This window comes from Asparagus officinalis, chromosome 3 (genome assembly GCF_001876935.1).
Source record: "Asparagus officinalis chromosome 3, Aspof.V1, whole genome shotgun sequence".
Lineage (NCBI taxonomy): Eukaryota > Viridiplantae > Streptophyta > Magnoliopsida > Asparagales > Asparagaceae > Asparagus > Asparagus officinalis.
The window spans coordinates 3,176,742-3,199,839 of NC_033796.1; the positions used below are offsets into that span (position 1 = coordinate 3,176,742).

The 23,098-nt window shown below is 39.1% G+C and overlaps 1 protein-coding gene across 5 annotated transcripts; it reads right to left on the minus strand.

The window, feature by feature from the left end:
* Positions 524-18,011, minus strand: LOC109832665. 5 transcript variants are annotated; one of them, XR_002244838.1, is made up of 11 exons: positions 17,818-18,011; positions 17,600-17,740; positions 17,327-17,452; positions 17,123-17,251; positions 16,989-17,047; positions 15,529-15,686; positions 15,311-15,403; positions 14,307-14,471; positions 11,137-11,738; positions 10,946-11,051; positions 524-874 (listed from the first exon to the last, which is right to left on the minus strand). XR_002244838.1 is itself a non-coding variant. In XM_020400062.1 (11 exons), exons 5-9 carry the CDS (start codon positions 17,045-17,047, stop codon positions 11,278-11,280), a joined length of 912 nt encoding a protein of 303 aa, XP_020255651.1. In that variant the 5' UTR covers positions 17,123-17,251; positions 17,327-17,452; positions 17,600-17,740; positions 17,818-18,009; the 3' UTR covers positions 524-874; positions 10,946-11,051; positions 11,137-11,277. The 5 variants fall into 5 exon arrangements, 3 of the variants coding, with proteins under 3 accessions (XP_020255651.1, XP_020255652.1, XP_020255653.1); XR_002244837.1 differs by having other exon boundaries at positions 14,307-14,475; XM_020400062.1 differs by having other exon boundaries at positions 14,307-14,475; positions 15,529-15,658; positions 17,818-18,009.

Below are 23,098 nucleotides of genomic sequence, written 5' to 3' on the forward strand. Positions count from 1 at the left end.
CGTCGTAGAAGAAGGTCACCCCATCCATGAGTTCTCGCAATCAGCAACACAACCAGTGTATAGGATTATGTTGGTTGTCGATGAAAGTGCGCGCTCCCTTGAAGACCGTGTCCAACGGTAGGAATCAAATAAAAGAGGTTTAAATTATATCCGAAAGTAATGGGTAACAAACATAAAATAGAAGAGGGGTTTTTTGATATCGTTGGAGCTCCTAACTAGGAGCTCGTTAGATATCAACATTAGTTAGAAGGATGGTGTGTCATTGAAAATGGTGGGTCATGGTCTTAATAGGGCTTGACAGCTCTCCAACAAGGACTCCCAAGTCCCAACTAAGAGCTTGTTGGAGATGCTCTGAGAATTGTTATCACGTCCCGCTTCCCAAAATACCGGGAATCAGAACGTGAACAAGCCCGCGACGTATTAGATTGAGAAGAAATATACACTATCATTTTTTTTTCTTTTCTTCTCAACCTAATACGCTAAGCGTCTGGAAACAATACAATGCAAAGGCACATGTCCCCGATCACAGTAGCGAGAATATAATAAACAACACAGATAGAAAATATACATATCACAACTGAAATATCATCCGAGACACAAAGTTTGGGTCAAACATGCCCTTATTACAAAACAGTCCAACTAAAATAGGAAAATACATAGTCCGACAAATTAAGAAGGAAGTACTGCAAAATGACTAAGTCCATCGAAAGACTAAAGGGTAAGGTACTACATAAGTAATCTAGTGTTCATCAGTGATTACGTAAAAGAAAATGCTAAGCTTCTGTTTGTTCTTCTGTTCCACCTGGAAGACACTCCGGCTGGGCATACTCCTGCTCTAATGCATCATCATACTGGACCTGTCCGTCCTCTAAATCTGACGTACACCAGAGAAAACAGGTGTACGTCAGCGCACATAACGTACGTAGCCATTGTATAACAGGTCACTGGTCACATCTCACACAGAGTCAACGCTCCTGTCATCGGATAACTGGCTGTTCACAAATCCCCTACGCGCATCCAATACCGCGAAACGGTTCAGTGAGAGGACTACACGCAATCCGATTTCGGCCTGGTTCGAACTCAAGCAAAACTCGGGTGACGAAACGATTTCACTAACCAAGTGCGAAACGGTTCACTTGGCCCAACAAACTAACCCCAGTGCGAAACAGTTTACTGGTTCTAGTCTGGAAGATACATCAACAGTTCCGATCACATGAACATTAACTTCCCCATCCCAACTCTCTTGTTTTTCTTAGCTAACGTATACACAGGTTTCTAAGTCTTAAACAGAACATACCAGGCCATACTAGTCATGAATTTCTAACAGTTCTCAAGCATAACAAAGAGTAATAAACACAACTAATCATATACAGCAAGATCATAACATATCACATAATTAAAATTAAGAAACATAAATCATGAAAAATTCATAATAATCCCTTTTCTAAAATAAATCCTTAAAAATTATTTATAAATGTTCTAAAATAATTCCTTTTATAAAATAAATCCTTAAAAAAATATTTATAAATGTTCTAAATAATTTTTTTTATAAAACTTTCTTAAATTACTGAAATTATTCTAAATTGATACTTATTCTAAAATAAATTCTTTTAAATTATAATTATTCTAAAATAATTCTTTTGTCAAAAAAAATTCTATTGTTTTATTATAATTACTCTAAAATGATTTTTCACCAAAATAGTAATTATCTTAAATTGATTATTTATTATTTTGTCAAATAAATCCTTAAAAAATCATAAACTAATCTAAAATAATTTTATCTTATTTTATCTTTTTAGTATCTATTATCAAAATATTATTTTTAATATCATTCGTCAAATAAATCCGTGCAAGTCATCACATTATATGTATTACAATATGAATGGTCATACGTTATTGTCCACAGTCTATTTCGTTCTCAACAGTTCTATACGTTATAGTTCTCAGTCCAATATGTTCACGACAGTTCCGTATTTGTAACGAATACTTATTCGGGTAACGAGTTCGTATGCATAATAAATTTGTGATCAATCTAAAATTATACTGAGCAAGAATAGGGATCTTGCAAGCAGCTGATTAATTCAGAGCGACCTAAGAATTGTATGATAAGTCAAAAGAGTATCGGAATCTTGCCTCGGGTTATATCGTGGACCGATACGTCGTTACCGTGCGATGATACGGGTCCGCGGATGAGGCGGTGACGGCTACTTGTTGTTTTGTTATTTCGGTGACGCGTGCAGCAGCTCGAGGAGGCAACGACAGAGCCAGCAACGGGTGGGGGCGACGAACGGCGACCGGAGGAAGAGCTCGAGGCGTGTCGACGGCGGCGAAGGGTGTGCAGCGACGCGAGGGGTGGAGTTGGGTGCGTTGGGCCAGCAGCGGGCCTCGGGCTGCTAGAGTCGGCAGTTTGGCACGCGTGAGGGAGTTGACGGCAGCGGCTCCGCGACCGGGGTCTGAGGAGGCTGGTCGGAGCGGCTGTCCGATGACGACTGGGGCGCTGGCGGCGGCTAGAGGACTGAGGAGAGCCGGTGTGACTGGTCGAGGTTGGCGAGGTCAGAGGTTGGAGAGCGGGTGCGGTTCGTCGGAGATGAAGAGGGAGGTACGGGGAAGGTTTTCCGCTGCTGAGAGTTGGGTGGAGGAGGACAGGGTGGCGTCGGAGCTCTGTCGGAGTTGATGGCCGCGAGAGGAGGGGGTGCTGGCTGCGGTCTCGTGAGAGGCGGAGCTCGAGTGGATCTGGGGTTGAGCCGCTGGGTGATGCAGGTTGGGCCGAAAGACGGGGAGGAGAGCGGCGATCAGCGCGGAGCAAGGCGGCGAAGGGAGGCAGGAGCAGATGGGCATGCGCGACGAGGTCCGAGGAAGCGGGGTCCGGAGGGGTGAGGTCGAGCTCGAGAGAGAGAAAGAGAAAGAAGAGAGAGAAAGAGTGTGTACGAGAGAGAGAGAGGGGGCTGGGTTGGTTTAAATAGGGAAAAATAATAATAAAAAAATAAGATAAACTAATAAATGAGATGCGCGTGGAGCAGTCATTTTTGAAAAAATGCCGAGGGAGAGAACGGGGTTGTTGGGATTTGTCGCGGGAGCAAAATAATGTTGGGGTATTTTCAAATAGTTTCAGGTATTTAAACGAAAATAATTAAAATAAATAATTTCGGGTACTTAAAAATTAAACTAATTACATAATAATTATCTACAAATAAAAACGTACATGTTAAGCTAATACAACAGTTGATACGAAACTGTCAAAATATACCCATATTGTACAATTAAACGAAAATAATTAATAATAAAAATATATTTACTTACATTTAAAATCAAATAATTATGTGACAATTATCTACACGATAAAACGTACCAGTTATGCTAATACGACAGCTGATACGTAATAATACAATAATTTACACAAATAATACGTAATTAATAATTCAATATAATACAAGAATTAATACGTAATAGTAATAATAATACGACGTATTATTTAAAATAATACGTAATAGTATCAGTAACACAACGGATAAATCCCAGAATTTTTCATTGCACTAAATTAATTTATAAATATAAAAACAATTTAAATAAATATAAAACTTAGACTTTAAATCATAGAAAATTCTAGAAAATCGAGAAAATACAAATACTCTTTTAAAAATCATAATTAAATATTTTAAAATACCAAAAATTTATTTTAACTAGAATCAAAATTTTACGGTCATTACAATTGTTGAACTATGAACTTAAATTTTATTCAATCAAATTCTACGGTGTAACGTTTTATTAGCTTCCTGTACCAGAATCTTGGCCACCAAGAAAATTAGCACACAGTATCAGTCAAAAGACCGTTGCCTTGGCAGCCACTTAAACCCTTTTCACAACTACTATAAAAAAATGAAAGTAAACTTTACTCTAACCTTCCAAACTTAGCAAACATCCAAGTGTATATTAAGAACACATTAGTTTCCAATTACAGAGAGAGAGCATCCTAAATATTATCATGGCATATGTGGGCATGGACTTGGCTGAGATACATGTGCTGAAGAAGCAACACAAGCAGGAGATGATGAAGAAGAGAGAGGAGGGAGGCTGCAATATTACCGACAAAGAGCAGAAGAAGAAAAAGAAGAGATCCTTGTTGCATAATCTTTTTAGCATGAAAAAATGTCTCATGTGCAGGTCCTAAATTAAATTAGTATTTTTTTTTTGTGAGGTACAAGTATTTTGGTATTTTTCGAGACGTTAATTGAAAAGACTAGCGCATCTCCAAGCAAGCTCAGATTTCTGAGATCTACATTTACAAGGTCTTTTTTCCTTCGCCTTCTTCGATTTTTCCTTGATAACTTGGAGTTATACTCTTTGTTTTTGTAAACCATGACCAGGGTTTTGTCAAACTCCCAATCTTGTCTCTTAACATAACCCCTCTCTTAAATTGAGGGTCTTTTCTATCAAAAATATTTTAACTATTTGCCAATTACATGTGGGAGTTCTTGAAGAAAAATTTAATCTTCAGGGAGGTTTTGTGACCCAAATTAAGTTAAGGGGGCTTTTGTGGGATAAAAATGGCTCAGGGGGTTATGTGCAAACCCCTCAAAGATCATGGGTTTTGTGAATTTAACCCTAATTGATTTCTCATTTGTGCACTAAAAATATCTTCACAACATGAAATGACTACATATCTTCAAGTCACATCCTCAAAGCAAATACCTAACATGGATCTCACTGTCTCCAACATATCTGCCCAAAAATAAAAAAAAATCTCAAGAAATGATGCTAAATTGACTCACTATGTTGTCCCCTAGATCTAAACACAACCCTATATAAATTTCCTCATGCTCATTAGATAACAATGTATCTCACAAGTCCAAGTATATATCTTGCTCTAGCTCAATTTCTTTCTTTGGTGATAATTAATGGCATCCATTGGTGGCTTCTCATTGGACTCCTATGTAGCTAAGAAGCTTCACAAGGAAAATATGAGTAGAAATATTGGAGAAAAGATTAATGATGGGAAATTAATCTCTAAGGAGAAGGTTAGCGAGTTACTGGGGATGAAGACGAAGAAGATTCATGCAAATGGTTCAGAGACGACCAAAGCTAAAGTTGCAGTGGAGTGATGAATGTTAACTTCTTATTAGTCGATGTAATTTATTTTCACTTAATGAAACTTTTTTTTTACCTTAGTTTCTGTTAAGTTTGTATTGAAGAGAGCTTTCTATATTTGATGATCAGATTTACAGGATATATATACACAATTAGTAGCTCATATACACAATTAGTAGTAGGCACACTAGGAGGCGGCTGAAGCGACTAGGAGGCGGTTAGGAGGTGGCTGAGGGGGGCTAGGAGGCGGCTGAGGCGTCTATACGCATATAGGGTGGTTGATATTATCTAACACCCCCTTCAAACTCACGGTGGATCGAACACCGGGAGTTTGAACAAGAAATAGCGAAACACGGAAATAGTTTGAACCTTGGTAAATAAATCTGCCATTTGTTCCTTAGAGGGAATATATGAGAGTGTAATGTTTCCAGCAGCATGCTTCTGTCAAACCACATGACAATCCACCTCAATATGTTTGGTACGCTCATGAAATACCGGATTTATAGAAATAGAGATGACACTCTGATTATCACAGTAGAAAGTAATAGGAGAAGTAACAAAGACATCGAGATCTCGCAGAAGAGTGCAGAGCCATTTGAGCTCAACTATGATGTCTGCCAACGCCCTGTACTCGGACTCCATACTAGAACGAGAGACGACAGCTTGACGCTTACTACGCCGAGAAATGAAAGATGAACCCAAAAAAAATACAAAAGTCTGTAGTGGAACGTTGAGTGTCTGCATCATCAGCCCATCCAGCATCAGAATATGCATGAAGAGACAAAGAAGAGTCTCAGGGGAAAAATAATGATTGGGTTATAGTGCCACGGAGATATTGAAGAACCCGAATGAGAGCTGCATAGTGAATGAAAGTCGGACTACTGACAAATTGGCTCAAGATGTGTACTGCATATGCAATATACGGACATGTTGTTGAAAGATAAACTAATACTCCGACAAGTTCTCGATATCGAGTAGGCTGAGGTAAGGGATCACCATCATCACGTCGAAGCTTCAAGTTTATTTCCATCGGTGTGGAGAGAGGAGTGGTAGCAATGGTAGGATCACTAAGAGTAGCACACTCAAGAATGTCTGCAATGTAATTCTGCTGAGAGAGAATATAGCCACGAGAGGAGGAAGCAACCTCAATACCCAAGAAGTAACGAAGGAATCCAATATCCTTCATCTCAAATTCACTCTGAAGATATTGCTTTAAGGAAGTAATGGCAGAGGAATCACTCTCAGTGATTATTATGTCATCAACATAAAGTAATAGAATGACTGTACCAGAGGCTGAGGACCAATAAAATAGAGCATAGTTAGCTAGACTTTTACTGAAACCAATAGAAAGAAGAGATTGCCGAAAACGCTCAAACCAAGCTCGAGGAGCCTGTTTGATACTATATATAGCACGACGAAGGCGACATGCATGTCCTGGAGGAGCAAGAAATCCAGGAGGCGGCTGCATGTACATTATCTCAGGAAGATCGCCATTAAAAAACTATTTTTAACATCCATTTGATACAAATGTCAATGTTTTGCAGTTGCAACAGCAATGAGAGTGCGAATGGATGTCATTTTTGCAACAGGAGAAAAAGTCTCTTCATAGTCAATACCATACTCCTGTGATAATCCTCGAGCTACAAGACGAGCTTTGTACCACTCAATAGAACCGTCAGATCAAGTCTTGACCTTATAAATCCATTTGCAGCTTATCAGTTTAATACCGGAAGACAAAGCAACAAGGTCCCAAGTATTAGTCCAACGAAAAGCCTCCAGCTCTTCTGTCATTGCTTGTTGTCATTCTGGATACTTAACTGCTTCAGAATATGAGTTAGATTCATGTATAGAGTGAATAGCAGTAAGAAAAGAGACAAACTCAGGAGAATATGTGTTAGTGACACATTGAGCATACCGAGTAAGGGGATGACGATCTCGTGGAGGATTTCAGCGAGGGGGAGGAGTCACATCGGAAGAAGCTGACACATATATAAAGGGACATCAGTAGGAGTATCTTGCTACAAAGAGGACGTAGTGGGCGGATGTCCAAGAGGTGTGCATGAATCAATAGCACTATCGTTTGATGCCATTGGAGTGAAGGAGGGAGTCGGTTGAGCGAACGAAGGTACAGGTGCCATTGATACATGTATAGTAATGGAAGGTAATGAAGGGGGTTGAAGAAAGGAGAGATATGAATCTGAAGTAGTATAATAGGAAATATTCTCAAAGAAGGTCACATGACGGGCAATACGAAACCTTCGAATAGTAGGTTCATAACAACGATGCCCCTTATTAATAGTACTATAGCCAAGAAAGACACATCATGCAGTACGTGGAGATAGTTTATCTTGTTCATGAGTTGGAAGCAGGACAAAACAGACACATCAAAAAGTGTGAAGAAGAGAGTAGCAGAACTGAGACTTGCAAAGTTGAAAATATGGAGAGGTGTCAGCTAATACAGAAAATGGAGTAATATTGATAAGATAAACAGCAGTCAGAAATGTTTTTGTCCAGAGATATTGAGGTACAAATGCTGATATCAGAAGAGCTCTAGTGGTGTCGAGAATGTAACGATGTTTTCTCTCAGCAACATCGTTTTGTTTATGAGTGTATGGTGGACAAGATTGCTGAGAGAGAGTGCCATGTGATTTTAAAATATATTGCATTGCCGAAGAAATATACTCACTAGCACCATCAGAGCGAAATATCTTTATACATTTATGAAGCTGAGTGTGAATCATATTTGTAAAGTCTTTATAAATATTTAAAATATCAGAACGAGCATGCATGAAATATACCCAGGTGTAACGAGAATAGTCATCAATAAAACTGATATAATATCGATAATCGGACAATAATGGTAATGGGACAGGTCCCCAGATATCAGAATGAATCAAATCAAATGGGGCTAAAGCAATTTGTTTAGCTAATCGGCACCCAGTACAGTTTGATAAAGTAGAGAATTTTAAATTTCCTAACACTCATGGTTCAGATAAAATTTTTAAGCGAGAACAAGAGATATAACCTAAGCGACAATGCCGCAGGTCAGAAACAGAGAGCCCATGGCAAATGTCGGATGGGATGGAAAGATGTAGACTCCAACTGATAAAGTCCATTAACTCTACGACCTGTCTAAATCTTCTGGCCAGTGTGATCCTAGACAACATAAGATTTAACATTAAATAAGATAGTGCAATCAGAATCTGTAATTTTCCCAATGGATAAAAGTTGCATAAATAATTTGGGAATATGAAGAAGATATGATAATGTTAGATGATCAGAACTATCATAACTTAGAGTAATATCACCTAACTGAGAGACTGCAAGAGGAGTGTCATTAGCAGTATAAATGCATAATGAAGAGGGAGCAAGGGAACAATTTGTAAGAGCAGAGTTATCAAAGGTCATATGATGAGATGCATCTGAGTCGAATATCCAAGGAGTAGAAATACCAGAATGAGCAGACAAGGCAGTAAAATCTGAGTTGGAGGCAGCACCACTAAGCCTAAATTTCTTGGTTATTAATGCAGTAATCTCTGATAGGTGTTCTAAAGAGAGAGGGCTAGAAGTCTGCGGCCCTTGAAGAGAAGGGTTAACATCAGCCGCAGTAGCAAATTGAGGTCGAGTCTTTTAGAGTGTCGGACGAGGTGGTCTCTTATGACATTTATCAATAAGACAACCTGGCTTCTTACAATAACAATAGTAGAGTTGCCGAGAGGAATCAGATGTACTGTTAGAAGGACCCCAGTAGGAAGAGAATTGCTGAGGAGTAGCTAGAACAGTATGTGATGAGGGTAATTGCTAAGATGTAATAACTGAGGGGGAGAGCATCTGAAGGCGCGTCTTTTTAGATATGATCTCAGTCACGGCTTCACGGAGACTGGGGAGAGACTACAATGCAGAATGCGTCCACGTAATCTTTCGAACTCAGAGCGAAGACGCATGATAAAGTGATATAACTGTTGATGGTCACGTTGTTTTTGAAATGCTATGACAAAATCTGGAAGCGTTTCAAGAACAGGTTCCTCCATCATCTGCAATTCCTCACAATAGTCTGATAATAAGGAATAGAAATCTTGAATAGACCGATCACCGTGACGTGCATCCTGAAGAGCTTGGTGAAGTTGATACTCACGAGCAGCACCAGTCTGAACAAACATGCGATCTTTTTAGATATGATCTCAGTCACGGCTTCACGGAGACTGGGGAGAGACTACAATGCAGAATGCGTCCACGTAATCTTTCGAACTCAGAGCGAAGACGCATGATAAAGTGATATAACTGTTGATGGTCACGTTGTTTTTGAAATGCTATGACAAAATCTGGAAGCGTTTCAAGAACAGGTTCCTCCATCATCTGCAATTCCTCACAATAGTCTGATAATAAGGAATAGAAATCTTGAATAGACCGATCACCGTGACGTGCATCCTGAAGAGCTTGGTGAAGTTGATACTCACGAGCAGCACCAGTCTGAACAAACATGCGACTGAGAGCTAGCCACTGCTCACGAGATGAAGATGCTCGCCCAAGGGGGAGTTAAATAGGAATAGCTACAGAACACATAATATATGCCATGATCTGTTGATCAGTACAGATCCACTGAGAGTAAGTGATCTGAGAATCATCAGTTGTGGAATTACTAGAAGTGACTTCTGATATGGAGGATGTAGATAACGAAGGCATAATAACAGTTTTGGATGGACAACGAAGAGATCCGTCAATATAACCCCATAGTGCGAAAGCTCGAAGATTATACTGCATAGTGAGAGATCATACAGTGTAATTTTCGATATTTGTAAGTTGCACATCAAGGGGTGGAAAGGTGTAGAGTCCTTTCTTGTCATACATGAGAAGTAACCTCTAGAAGTAGAAGACCAAACTAATTTTGCATTATAGTTGTCGTGGTTGTATTATTCTAGGAAAAATGAATTTAAACACAAGAGATAATTGATTTTAAATAAAAGCAGATATCAACAAACACTTGTAAAAGTAAAGGAATTTTGTTTTCATTTTAGGTATTGTAGGAGCCAAGACGTCAAAACCTGCTTTGGCCAAACAAAGATAACTAATATTCACCCCCATGCTCCCCAAGAAGTTTGGACTCTAGAGTAAGCCTAAGAGACCTTGTCTAGAAAATATTAAGGATATGATGACACTTAACTTAGGAGGAACTGAATGGAAGAACGTGATTCATGAAAACGATCCCAAAAAATTGGGATAAAAGGCTTTGTTGTTGATTCTCTTGTGGATGATATTTAATACCTACAGGACTGACCTTGGAATCAATTGATTGAAAGTAGGAAAGAAATCCGAAGAGTACCAAGGAACAGTCACCTGCCATACTTTATTGCATCAAATGCTTCTAGCTCTCGAACACTAACTACATGATGAGAATGATCAGTCAGCTTTCCATATTGACCAATCTTCCAACACCTTATTCTTTGATCCAAACCAGTGGACAAGGCCCACGTGCCATAAGTTCATATGTCTGAAGTTAGAAATAGTTTGTGTGAGCAATATGCATTAAACTAGTGGTGGTTGTGGCGTGGCCTAATGGAGGCTGATATGCTCAGCTGAAAGCATATACCAGTCTTTTAAGTAAAAATTCCACAGGGACAGGTGACATTAAACACACCAAAAAATGAAACTCAAAAGTTCCATACAAGAAATTGCTTCTAGTTTTAAAATTTTGATAGACTAGTTTGCCATGATTCATCCCATATGAAGACTGTGTAGTAATCCAAAAAGAGATCGATTAGTCGATACCTTTAACTGTGTCAATAATGTATCCTAAGATTGGCATGATTCATCCCATATATAGACTGTGTAGTAATCCAAAAAGAGATTGATTAGTCGATACCTTTAACTGCTGAAGTGTGATCTGACTCAACTGTCTTGATAATGTATCCTAAGCTGATATTGGTTACGCATGCCATGACTAGAATACTTCTCAGTGATGATTAATTCTGAAAGAAATCAATTTCCCATCAGTAAAATTATAAAATCCAACGGTAGAAGTAAACAAGCATAAAACCATACTTGACTCCTGACCTAGTGCACAATCCTGCATGTGGTTTGATTTATCAGTTGGCTGAACACTTAAGGAATCCCATTCATTGTTTTTCTTGTTAAATCAAAGAAAATATAGTTCACTGTCTGATCATCTCCACAACTACAACATGGTAAGAAATTTCAGGTTTTGACTGCAGAAAATCTTTTCTTTCTGAAACATGGAGGCAGTGAACGCCAGACTGATGAATTGAACTGAAAAATATGCAACCGCAAAATCTGACATATCTCAGATGATGGTATATTGGTACTCTTCTGAGCACTCGTTAGGGTATTTGCGTCAAGATGAGGGGTCAACTGAAATTTGTTCGGCACTTTGGCCATTACTACTATTGCCAGCTTCTGCATGGTTAAGGAAACTCTGATAGTCTCCTGGGAGGATTGATTTTTCAAGGATTTCCACCATCCATCTCCCTGGCTTATTCTACCTGTTTGTGGACGTCTTTGACAGTACATAAGCATTTCTTGTCTGAATTCCAGAGTTCTTTGCATAAAACCATCAATGGCTGTGGTACTATCCAAAGTAATACTTCCATCGCTAGAACCACGAATGATGATATATGAATTTCCTGATCTAACAGTATCTGCAAGTGCCAAAACACACACGATTACAACAAAATGGCAACTACAAAATGTGCAGTTCACTAGCTCATGTTAATTATGAAAAGTTAATTAGGATGCGTGCTGTTTTAGAAATGACTCTAACCAGTCAATGCTAAAAAAAAAAAAGAAGTCATCTTTATTATAGTTCCAAGGAGCTTCAGCAGAAAAATACTAAATGTCCAAGTGAATCATAGAATGGGAGCACAAACAACAAGAAGGATGTCCTGAAAATATCTAAAAATATATATACAAACAACAAGAAGGATGTCCTGAAAATATCTAAAAATATATATGGCTCCTTTTTCCCCTTATTTCAAAATTTATCAAGTTAGAAACTCTAACCAAGAGAATGAAAATCAGGAGAAGCTGCAGATAAGAAAAAGGTTAGAAGGGATAGGGGATGAAAACAAACTATGGAAGAAAGGCTGCTGAAACTTCTCATGCACATGAAATTGAGGAGGGAACCAAAGCACATGGCAGTTAGTATTCTAAAAAGGACCCAAATTAATATATTGATCCAAGCTAAATTATAACTGATTGTCATTTTTTAGTTCACTCTTGCATATATTACCCCCACCCACCCACTCCTCTTAATAAATATGTAACCAAGTTTCTTTATATCTCATCTTGCTTCATCTCTCAGCAGATTTAAAGCTCGTATGAATCAACAATTAGAGGTTTTCATTGAACAAAAATAGAATTATTTAAACAGCTTAAGTTGTTTGATTTGTGTGCACAATTCTGATAAATTGTTCTGAGCTCTGTAAATTATTACACAAAACATGCTGGACAATGAAGTGCTTACTTTCATCCTGAACAAAGCTAGGAATGACCAAATGCTGCAATGCTAGAATTCGAGATGTATGTGAAACCAATGTAAAAAAGTAAACCCTAGAAAAAATATCACGCAGAATGAAAAATAGATATATGTTACAGCAACTGATTATCCGACAACCTGTGATAGGAAAATGAAATAGATCGCTTGGGGATTCCATACCACAGCCGGTAAGGCAATAGAAAAGCCCACGGTATCAGAGTAGCATTGCGACAAGCAACCACAACAAAACAAACATTTAACCTGGTATTTGAGGAAAGATGACAGATATTTCGTAGATAAATCAATGATACAGTACAACTTATTTAACATGGCTGACATATATGCACCTAGATAACAAATAGGCATCTCCTTTCCTGCTATCAGCATGTTTCACAAGAAATGCGGCAACTGCCACATAACTCCAGTCATTGTCTTGCCAATCCATAAGCTCTCTCTGTTTTGGGCCTCAGTTTCTTGATTTTAGTTAAATCTGAGTCAGGCTGGGAAACTTTTCATTGTTGAACAGTTTCCTCTCTCAGAAGCTTCCAGTTTCCTTTTCACTTTCTGATGAGCACTGCAAACTTGGGTGGCATGTGAATTGAGAGCCACTGGAAATACATTGACAAAATAGGACTACGTACATGTTCAGAATCTATATTTGAACCATCATGGTGCAGATTTTCAATTTCTGAGCTCCTATATTGTAGAAGCCAAGACATCAAAACTTGCTTGGCCACAACAGAGATAAGTAATAGTGGCTCATCTTTTTTGTCAGCTACACCTTGATTAGAGCTGTAAAGTTGACTCACAGCATTTATGTGCGTCTTCAATATAAAGTATATAAACCTCACGGCAGATCCAAAGACATGCTCCCCAAGCAATTTGGATTCGCACCACCTTCCAAGGACAAAGCCTCTGTAGAGAACACTCACTTAAGTAATACCTTATTAGGGGTACTAAAAAGAATGAAAGAGGATGATTTAAGCACAACTGGTGGACAAACCGTGCTCAAGATAAACATGGCTCAATGTTTAAGCTTATACTTGAGTTACTAGTGTAAACTTAATGCACAATAGACTACGAAAAGCATCATGTTCTATGATAATCCACCTATGCATTCTCAAACAAAGATCAACCAGTTAAATGCAATATTTTGTAATCAATGTACACAATAAAATCCAGAAAATGGAAAACAATAAATACAATGGTGATACTGACCCAACCAGCAGCAATATCCTACAAATTCGATAGTTTGGCTACTTGATCTGCATATTCTGAATAAGGGTTACATCATCCTTGAAGGAAAAATATTTTGAACCATATTACAGATAACTAAACTTTCAAAAGAAATCCATAAAATCCTTTGAAGGCGGGTCAGTCACTCACTCACCATGACTATTTTGAAATGCCCATGTCCATCTAGTCATCCTACCAGTATACAGTCTCTACAAGTCTATACACTGTACATGGCAACACAAACTTGGCCAACAATAGTAAAACTGGAATGTAAAGCTAAATGGCTAGAATATGAATGTCAGATTTAAGAATATTTAGTTTGCATGTCACCATAACTCGCAAGAGTTGAAGAATATGATACCCGCAAATGGTGTCCGGAAAACAATCTTGCTGGCTACTTTTATAAAGAGAACGATGCTTTAAGTAGAATGAGCAAAAATATCAAGTTTCAGTTTAACCAACTGATAAATGACTACTAGAGATTTGAGAAAGTGACCTTGTAATCGCACAGTTCCATCATCACACCCTGTTGCCAGCCATATGTAACAATCTTTCATAGGAATGGATTGCATTCCAAAAATGTAATGGAGTATACAAAATGTGCTTCCTCCATGTTGTTGTATGTGTAAACCCTTCGCTTGCTCTCCTTCACTGATAGCCACTGACTACGGATATGATTGTCAACCAAGAAGGAAAAATAAATATCACTGTCAGTTCACATCAATGTCCTAAGTCCTTAGGTACATAAAAAATTATGATTTATCATATGCTAAATAAAAGATTATATGCTTAGGGCTTTGATTGAGACACCCATCACATGATCTTCCTACCGATCCACAACCTTGAAGTTTCTCAAAAGCATGTCTTTTCAGCAGTATTTTGGTGACCATTCTGTCAACTTTACTAAAAATCAAGAATATGAAGTTGAAGCAACAGCATTCTCAAGTAACTGAATAGTGTCTCCATTTTTGACTCAAGAATTTAGTAGAGAATTTAATAAACTGCCAATTGCTTACCAACTACAGAAAATGTGAAGTATGAGGAATTCATGACTAAGGAGATTTATAATCACCATCATTGAGCGGTTTGACCGTAAGCTCACGGGCTGAACCCATAAATATATTATATTGCCTATGTTCACCCTATGACCACTACCCACCCATGTTACCCACACACCAATACAATTTAGGAGACTATGTGCAGATATATTTCTCTATAGTTTCTGTCAAGGTTTTCTAGCACTAAACTATTTAATATTTGAAAATGAAAAAACAGGTACTGTCAAGGTTTTCTAGCACTAAACTATTTAATATTTGAAAATGAAAAAACAGGTACAACACATACAGACAATCAACCAATTAAAGTCCATGTCGCATGGAAATTAGGAATGGATAAACCTTGGACAATGTAAGGCACTGGCAGACAGTCCAGATAAAAACCCTTGGGCAATGCAATTTTCTTTAAAGAGATGCGAGGGATGAAAAAGTAACAGTTACAGACCTTTAGATACGCAAAACATTTCTGATTTTCAGGACCATTTCCAAGATAATAAGAGTTTGGATGCCACCATCCTCCACCAGAAACTTGTACCACCTGCTCAGATGTGCACAAGATGATTCAGTTGCATAAGCAAGATGAACAAGGTATTGCTAAAAGTTCCACATGGTAATGCATAGCAGATAAAGTAGGTTCCATATGATAAATCTGCAGACATATACCCTACTGCATGATATCCCTGATTCAACTTTTTCTGAGATGCAAACTCCACTCAGAGATACTGAATTGTGCTCAACTCTTTCACTTTGCTTCATTCCAATAAATTCCACATGCTGCACATTTTTGCTACACCTGAAATAACAAATGCATCCAGCTCCACCTGTCCATAAGAGAGAGAGAGAGAGAAGAGAGAGAGAGAGAGAGAGAGAGAGAGAGAGAGAGAGAGAGAGAGAGAGAGAGAGAGATAAATTGATTTAGTAATGGAAACACAGGTAACAGAAGAAATCCCTTGGTCCCCTTTAAATTGACTGAGTAAAGATACTTCTTAATCCCTTGGTCCACTTTAAATTGACTGAGCAAAGAAACCTTCTTGTCTATCTTACCCGAGTCATCAACTATAAGACCATCTGACAAGGGATAAACACTAAAATTACCCCGCAAATCACCACATATCAGAACCCACAAGAGTATAATTTTCAGTCTACAGAGTAGTTTTCTACCATTTCCAACAAGACAACCAAAACAGCAGCTTAAGATTAAGACAATGGATTTTTTACGTGGGAATGATGAATGCTCTGTATCAATGAACATAAACATTTTAACACAAGAAACATATATTATTTAGTCTTTAGCTTACAAATAGATTAATTGCCAATTATTTCTAGAGATGTAGCAATTATAAAAATAAGCTTCATCAAACCATATGTTACATGGGTACGGGTACACTTACGGGTACCGGTATAGTGTGGGTGCAGGTGTGGGTACTGAACACAACAAATTTATAAAAAAATAAGGTAAAGGAACATGACTTGATATACATTGAAATTTAATAAATGAGATCAGTATTACTTTTTTCACTTATGTTAAATGGGTACGGGTACAGTTACGGGTACCGGTATAGTGTGGGTGCAGGTGTGGGTACTGGACACAACAAATTTATAAAAAATAAGGTACAAGAACATGACTTCATATACATTGAAATTTAATAAATTAAATGAGATCAGTATTATTTTTTTCACATGTTACGAGAATCGAAATTTCTATAATATTTTTACATTTCTGTTATCATGTATTATATAGTTGAGTGTCCAATGAGTGTCGGGTACAGGTACAGGTACGGGAAGTGTTGGGTATGGGTGTGGCTTGATAGAAGTATCCATGCAAGATAGGTCAAACCAGACCAACATGTTCTTCTGGTTTTAGAGGATAGCAGATGACATACATGTGTAGATCCTATGAAACCAAGAGAAGTGTCACATGTTTTATTCTTTTCTTCCATAACTTGGTTTCAAATGCGTGATATATGACGCTCCAGCAAATATAATTAAACCTTTTAGCAAACAGATCATTATTTATATTGGTGAATGATTCATTAGTAATCGCAATAATTAAAAACAAGTAATGAAATTCAATTAATCTATTCAATTGAAGGTGCAATTTACGTAGAAATCGGTGTACTCACAGGCACTCGATCATTGATACTTTTGCAAGGATATCTTTCGAATCATAAAAATCTCTCATCTGAAAAATCAACAACAAAAAATAAATAACCCAAACAGAATGGAACTAAATGAAATTTAATGAAGAGGAGAAAACCGAAGGATGAAGGAGAATTCTTCTTTGAATAATCACAGCTTCTTTCTATTTTGACTGTGAAATTGAGCTGTAATTGCACTCGATAATGAAACTTCGCAAGGATTCCTTTCTACTTCTCAAATCAGTCCTCTAGAAAATCAACAACAAACAGTAAACAACTGTTACAAATTGGAATTAAGTGAGATGTAAGAAGAGGAGGCAAACCAAAAGTGAATGATATTTTCTTCTTCTTCTTCTTCTTCTTCTTTGAATGCAACATTGATCCTGTGCATAATTGCACTCGATAGTGATACTTTGTAAGGACATCATTCTACTCGTCAAAGCTCACCTCTGCAAAATCAACAGCAAACACTAAATCCACGAAATGGGACTTTCGGTATTTTTCTACTCAATAGTATTAAGAAATCCATGAAACACTAGATAAGTCGGTTAACAAATTTGAGTAGGTCCAGTTTGATACAGTGGCCGAGGCTTCACCTGAAAATCAAAATAAATTTCGAAACATAGACTTGAAGGCGCCAAGTTTCCATCTTTCTAGGGTTTTGTTGAAGATGACGCAGTTTAAAAGGAAACTCGCCGCCGCCGTTCATGATGTTGATCAGAAGTAAAAGAGAAACCCTAGCTCCAAGATTTTAAAAACAAACCAAAAAAAAAGTTGAAGAAACGGAGAGAAACTGTAGAAGGGGAGAAGGTACCTGTTTCCTCCAGCACAAACCCTAGATCATCAGAAACCTTCGCAAGCCCTAGATCGTCAGAAGCCCCAAAATTGAAACCCTGAGTTGAGATTCGAAAGAGAGAGGGCGGGACCAAGACTCTATTTATAGACGCGGTTGAATGCTGCGTTCATCCTCAGCTACGCGTCAAAAATCAAAATGGGGAAGATAACGCGGTGATTTTATCTACGCGGCATGTATACGAGTAAATAAAATATATACGCGTATATATGCGTAAATCATACGCGCATATATCCGCGTACATGAAACGCGTAAATACGCATAAACAAAGTGCGCACATACGAGTTTTTGGATTACGTGCCTAATTCAGCACGATTGGGCCGGTTAAAAGCACACTCAGATATTATTCTCCAAGAACTTTGGGTATCAAGAACGGGCTTAGAAATAAAAGAAAGTACCTGGATCAATAAAATCATTATCTTTTTTTTTTGCTTGCCGTGATAAAATCATCAATTTTAAGGTGTTGTGTTCAGCTCCACTAGTTTTTCTGCTCATGTAATGCTCGCGGCTATGGTTAAGTATCAAATTTATTTATTTTTAATATATTTTCTTACTATAAAATAAGTCAGATTCTTTTTGAGTTGAAATCTATAAACATGGATTATTACACTTGTCATAAATTTTATTAACACATATTTAAAAATATTTATGAAATAAATTTGTGTGTAAAGCTGGGATCAATATATTTTTTACATGCTTGCATACACAACATTATTTTTTAAAATTTGTATATATCAAAATTTATCTAACATATTTGTTTATTACATCAAAACATGGACTCCAACTTGTTTATCTTAGTCATTAAATCATAGTGTTAAGTTTTAAAAAAACAATAATATATTGTTGATGTGTTAATAAAAATATAATCAAATACGTAATATTAAGATGGTTTGTATAAGCTCAGAACAGAGCACTGTTTGGTTCAAAAGTCGCTGCTGTGGAATTCATTATAACTTTGTTCGGTTACAACCAATTCGAAAGAATAATCTTTTTATAAGACTTTTTCTACACAACAAAACAAAAATTACAACTCTTGAGAAACAAACACGAAAATCGTCTATCAATTCTCGTTTTCGTGGGACTTTGCCTGTGCCGGGAACGCTTTGGTTCGTGGACCGCCGATTCACGAATCGTGAAGAGGGGGCTTATGATTCTAACTTCGTTATCGAAGTAGAAATTGAAACGATATCTTATCGAAGTAAGATAGTCGTTCTTCTTAAAATCAAGTCGAAGCTTAATTTCAAGGCGTTGCAAGAAAAGAACTCAAATCTCTGCTCTCTCTGCTCTGGAATGCTCTAACAAATGCTCGATCCTCGTCAGAAGTGACCCTAGGGGGGTATTTATAGCCTCAAGGGTCTGTAACTGCAAAAACTCAGCAATCATAGAAATCAGTACGGCGAGACAGTGTTTGCTGTCTCGCTGGGCGAGACAGCGTTTGCTGTCTCGACCCGCGAGACAGTAAATTTGCTGTCTCGCTCAGCGAGACAGTAAATGCTGTCTCGGAAAATGGCAGTTTCTCGCTGTAACTGTTCTTCCACGTTTCAAACTCCGTTATTTTGGCAGTTATCCACGTGATTTTCGCCCATGATGTTTCCCACGTCCCTTGGCAGTTAATGGACACGTGTAGGGCAGTTACAAATGTAGTTTTGACTATTTCAACACTGTCTCGCTGGCGAGACAGCAAAGACTGTCTCGCTGGCGAGACAGTTCATACTTGTTTTGATTTTTCCAAAACAGTATGAAATCCTTTCTTGTGAATTTTTGAGTGATCTTCTCTATGCTTGGGATATCTATTAGCATTTTTTGACGCCTACAGATACCCCCTCCAAAGTATTCCAGACTCATTCTTTTATAGAGGAGCATGGGATACTTTGGATAAGATAGATTTTACTTACGATCCCTTCAATGCTTGGCTGAATAGATCGTATGAAAGGACTTGTAAATGGCTTCAATGTTTAACCTCTTCTGCTGTTAGTCTATCCAGTTCTTCGTAGAATAGCTAACGTTCTCCCGGCGTCGCGTTTATCGCTTGACCGTTGTCGAGATCTTGAATTGAAGTTGATACTTGCTCTTGTGAATTCAGCGTTTACCATTGAATTGGTATATCCATTGAGAATTCCTCAGGTTATCCTTAAGAATATTCAGATTAATATTCTCCAGAAACTTCCTGTTGAGGGTGGGAATACAGTTTAGACTCGTGTACCCATTGGAGTATTCATTTGCATTACATTTGGCTTTTGACCCAGATAATATCTACTGTTTCATGGAGTGAAACAGAAGAGTTTGCTGTCTCACTGGGCGAGACAGTATTTTCTGTCTCGCTCAGCGAGACAGTGTTTTCTGTCTCGCTCAGCGAGACAGAGTTCTCTGTCTCGCTCGGCGAGACAGAGTTGTCTGTCTCGCTCAGCGAGACAGAGTTTCCTGTCTCGCTCGGCTGCTATATAAGTCGGGACTTAGGGTTTTAGGGTTTTTTACGTTGGATTTTGGCGATTTTTGGGTGATTCTTGGGCGATTTTCGACCAGCTTTCTTCTATTTCTTCTCCTTTTTGTTGCCGAATTGAGTGGTGTTCTTGTTTGGGAAGATTGCACTCGGATTTTAAAGGTCTGTTCACCCCCCTTTTCTCCAAAATCTTGATTTTCTTTAACTGTGACTATGAATGCATTATTTCGGCCATATTTGATGATATTTGGGTTGATTTATTGCTAAAAATCCTGACTTTCTTCGTTGGGTTTCCTTGTAGATCGTTTACTCGTCATGTCGCCGCGTAGAGCTCGAGGAACCCGAAGCCGACCGACTGTTCAGAGCCCCGAGGAGGCTGCCCCTGCTGCGCCCTCACGTGGAGGTATATTTCTTTCACCTTTTCACGAATTTAAATACTGTATTTCGTCAATTCCATATATATGTTCCTGTATTTGCTTGCAGATCCTCGTTTGTATCCTTTGAGGTACCTTCGAGAAGAGCCGGTATCCTCCTTTGAGGGGATCGACGCTTAAAAGTGTTTGTTTTGCTTTGACAAAACACACTTCATAATACACAGGGGCGATTTCATATCATCCCACATGTATTAAAAGGTTTTGGTATGTCGTTATAATGTCCGAGCCCGCTGAGAATTCATGTCTACAAAGGCGTGTTTCGAGGCGAGTGACTCTCGGAAGTCCAAATAAGGCAGTTTGCTCTCAGAAGGAAACGTTGTCATCCGAGGATGATAACGTTATACCTGGGAAATCATGCCAACACGCGATAGGTTACTCCGATCAAATGGACGAGTTGTACTATCGTGCTGGGGGTACGAACAAAACAAGAAAAAGAAGCCCTCAAGGGCTCGAAACTCAGTGCCCATGTGCCAAGCTCATTCGGGTAGTACTGTCTCAATGCAACTGCATCAAGGGAGTCCCCGAGAGAATTTCAGTGTTCGAAAGGCTCGGCACCGAAACGCCAAAACCAAGGTATAGGCGTTTCCGGCAAAGAAGAACGGTGGTTAAAGACGGAGAATTTCCGAGGGTCACCGCCAACATGACCAGCAAAGAGACATTGACACAGATTGATCTCAAGTCGTTTCTGGAAGCATCTCGGCGTGTAACCCGTCTGCAGTCCGGAGCCATCGCACGAGGAACTTATGGTAGGGTTCGGACAAGATTGCCTTCGGAAGATGAAGAATCGGATTCCTGCTCTGCTGTCGCATCGGACAATACAGTGTCCAGCGAAGGACAACCCCGCGAGTCATTTATGATAAGCGCGGAAGAAATGGCCAAGATGCTTGAAGACGCTTTGGCTAAACAGAAAGAAAGTTTCAAGTTTGAGATGCAGATGGCCCTGCAGACTATGAGAGAGATGCATGAGCAACAAATCCAGGCATTCAGGAACCAACAAGGTGAACCAAGTCACCGTAATCAGGTTGTTCAGGAAGAAGAGCACACGGATAGGGATGGAGCTCACAATGCCAATAACCCTCCCGTCAATGCAGGGGGTTGTTCGCGGGAAAAATCGTGTCTTTCTTCATTGTTGATATCATTGCTATCTCAGTTAACAACTTTATGCGTTACAAAGATCCGGTCTTTTTATAAGATCCGGTTACAATGAAAAATCAAAGAAAACAAAGTAAAGATTACAATTTTCCTTATTTGTCGAACTAATCGCGAGCTCCTGTTTTGCGGTCGCTCGCTTTGGTGGGTTCTTTGCCTGCGCCGGGGTTATTTGCCGTGGACCACCGCGTGATCTCGATCCGGTCGGATCTACACGATATGACGGGTAATATTCCACCAAGGGAATAATAGCCGGGAGGGATTGTTTCACCAAGGAAACAACCGCTCGAATCTCGGGATCTAAGAACCAAGCTTAGATCCGGAGTGTGATCGTGTAGATCTCAAATCCAATCCTCTCGAACTCCTGCCTTATTTGGCGTTGGTGATCGCCGAGCACCGGATCTGAAAGTCCAAGTCTCCAAGCCTTCAAAGTTGTGATCTTTTTTAGATCTGAGTCTTCAATCCAGCAGGGCTTCGCCTCTCTCCAAAATTTCCAACCTCTGAAACAAATGAGCACAAGGCCTATTTATAGGCACTCAGAACTGTGCCCGCGCACAGTTCTGAGCCTAGCCACCCATGGGTGGCTCGGCCTTGGCCGAGCCACCTCAGGGTGGCTCGGCTTGGGCCGAGCCACCCTGGGGTGGTTCGGTTTCGGCCGAGTCCCCGGGTGTTTGTCCGTTTCGTCCTTTGTTTCCGGTTCTGGTTCTCTTGTGTGGTTGATTGACTTGGCAACGACTCTTTGACTTGATTCCAGATTTGGCAGTGAGTCGGGTTCCTGATATGGCAGTAAACCAACTTCTGAATTTGAGTCCGGAATTGATGTTGATTTGATCGTGATTCATCCGAGTTCGCTCTTGTTTAGATGACTCGGTGATTCACCTAAACATTGGTTTGATTCCGCGTGCGAGTGGATGCATTCCAATGCTTGGGTGCGATTTGTCGCCTCGTTAACCTGCTCCGTTGCGTATAGCTTGGCTTCAGCGTTGGCGAGCTAACGGTCTTGTTTGGATACGTCGCCCGGTGGTCCGTTTGTTAAATCGGCGTCGAGCTGTGCTAAGGGACCTATAGGCAATTTTATACGCCTACAGATACCCCCTCCAAAGTATTTCAGTCTCATTCTTTTATAGAAGAGTCTGGAATACTTTGGATGTGATTGTCCCAACCTTCAGTCGGTGTAACGGGACTCTGGAATGACTTCTGTTCTGGATTCCTTCAATTC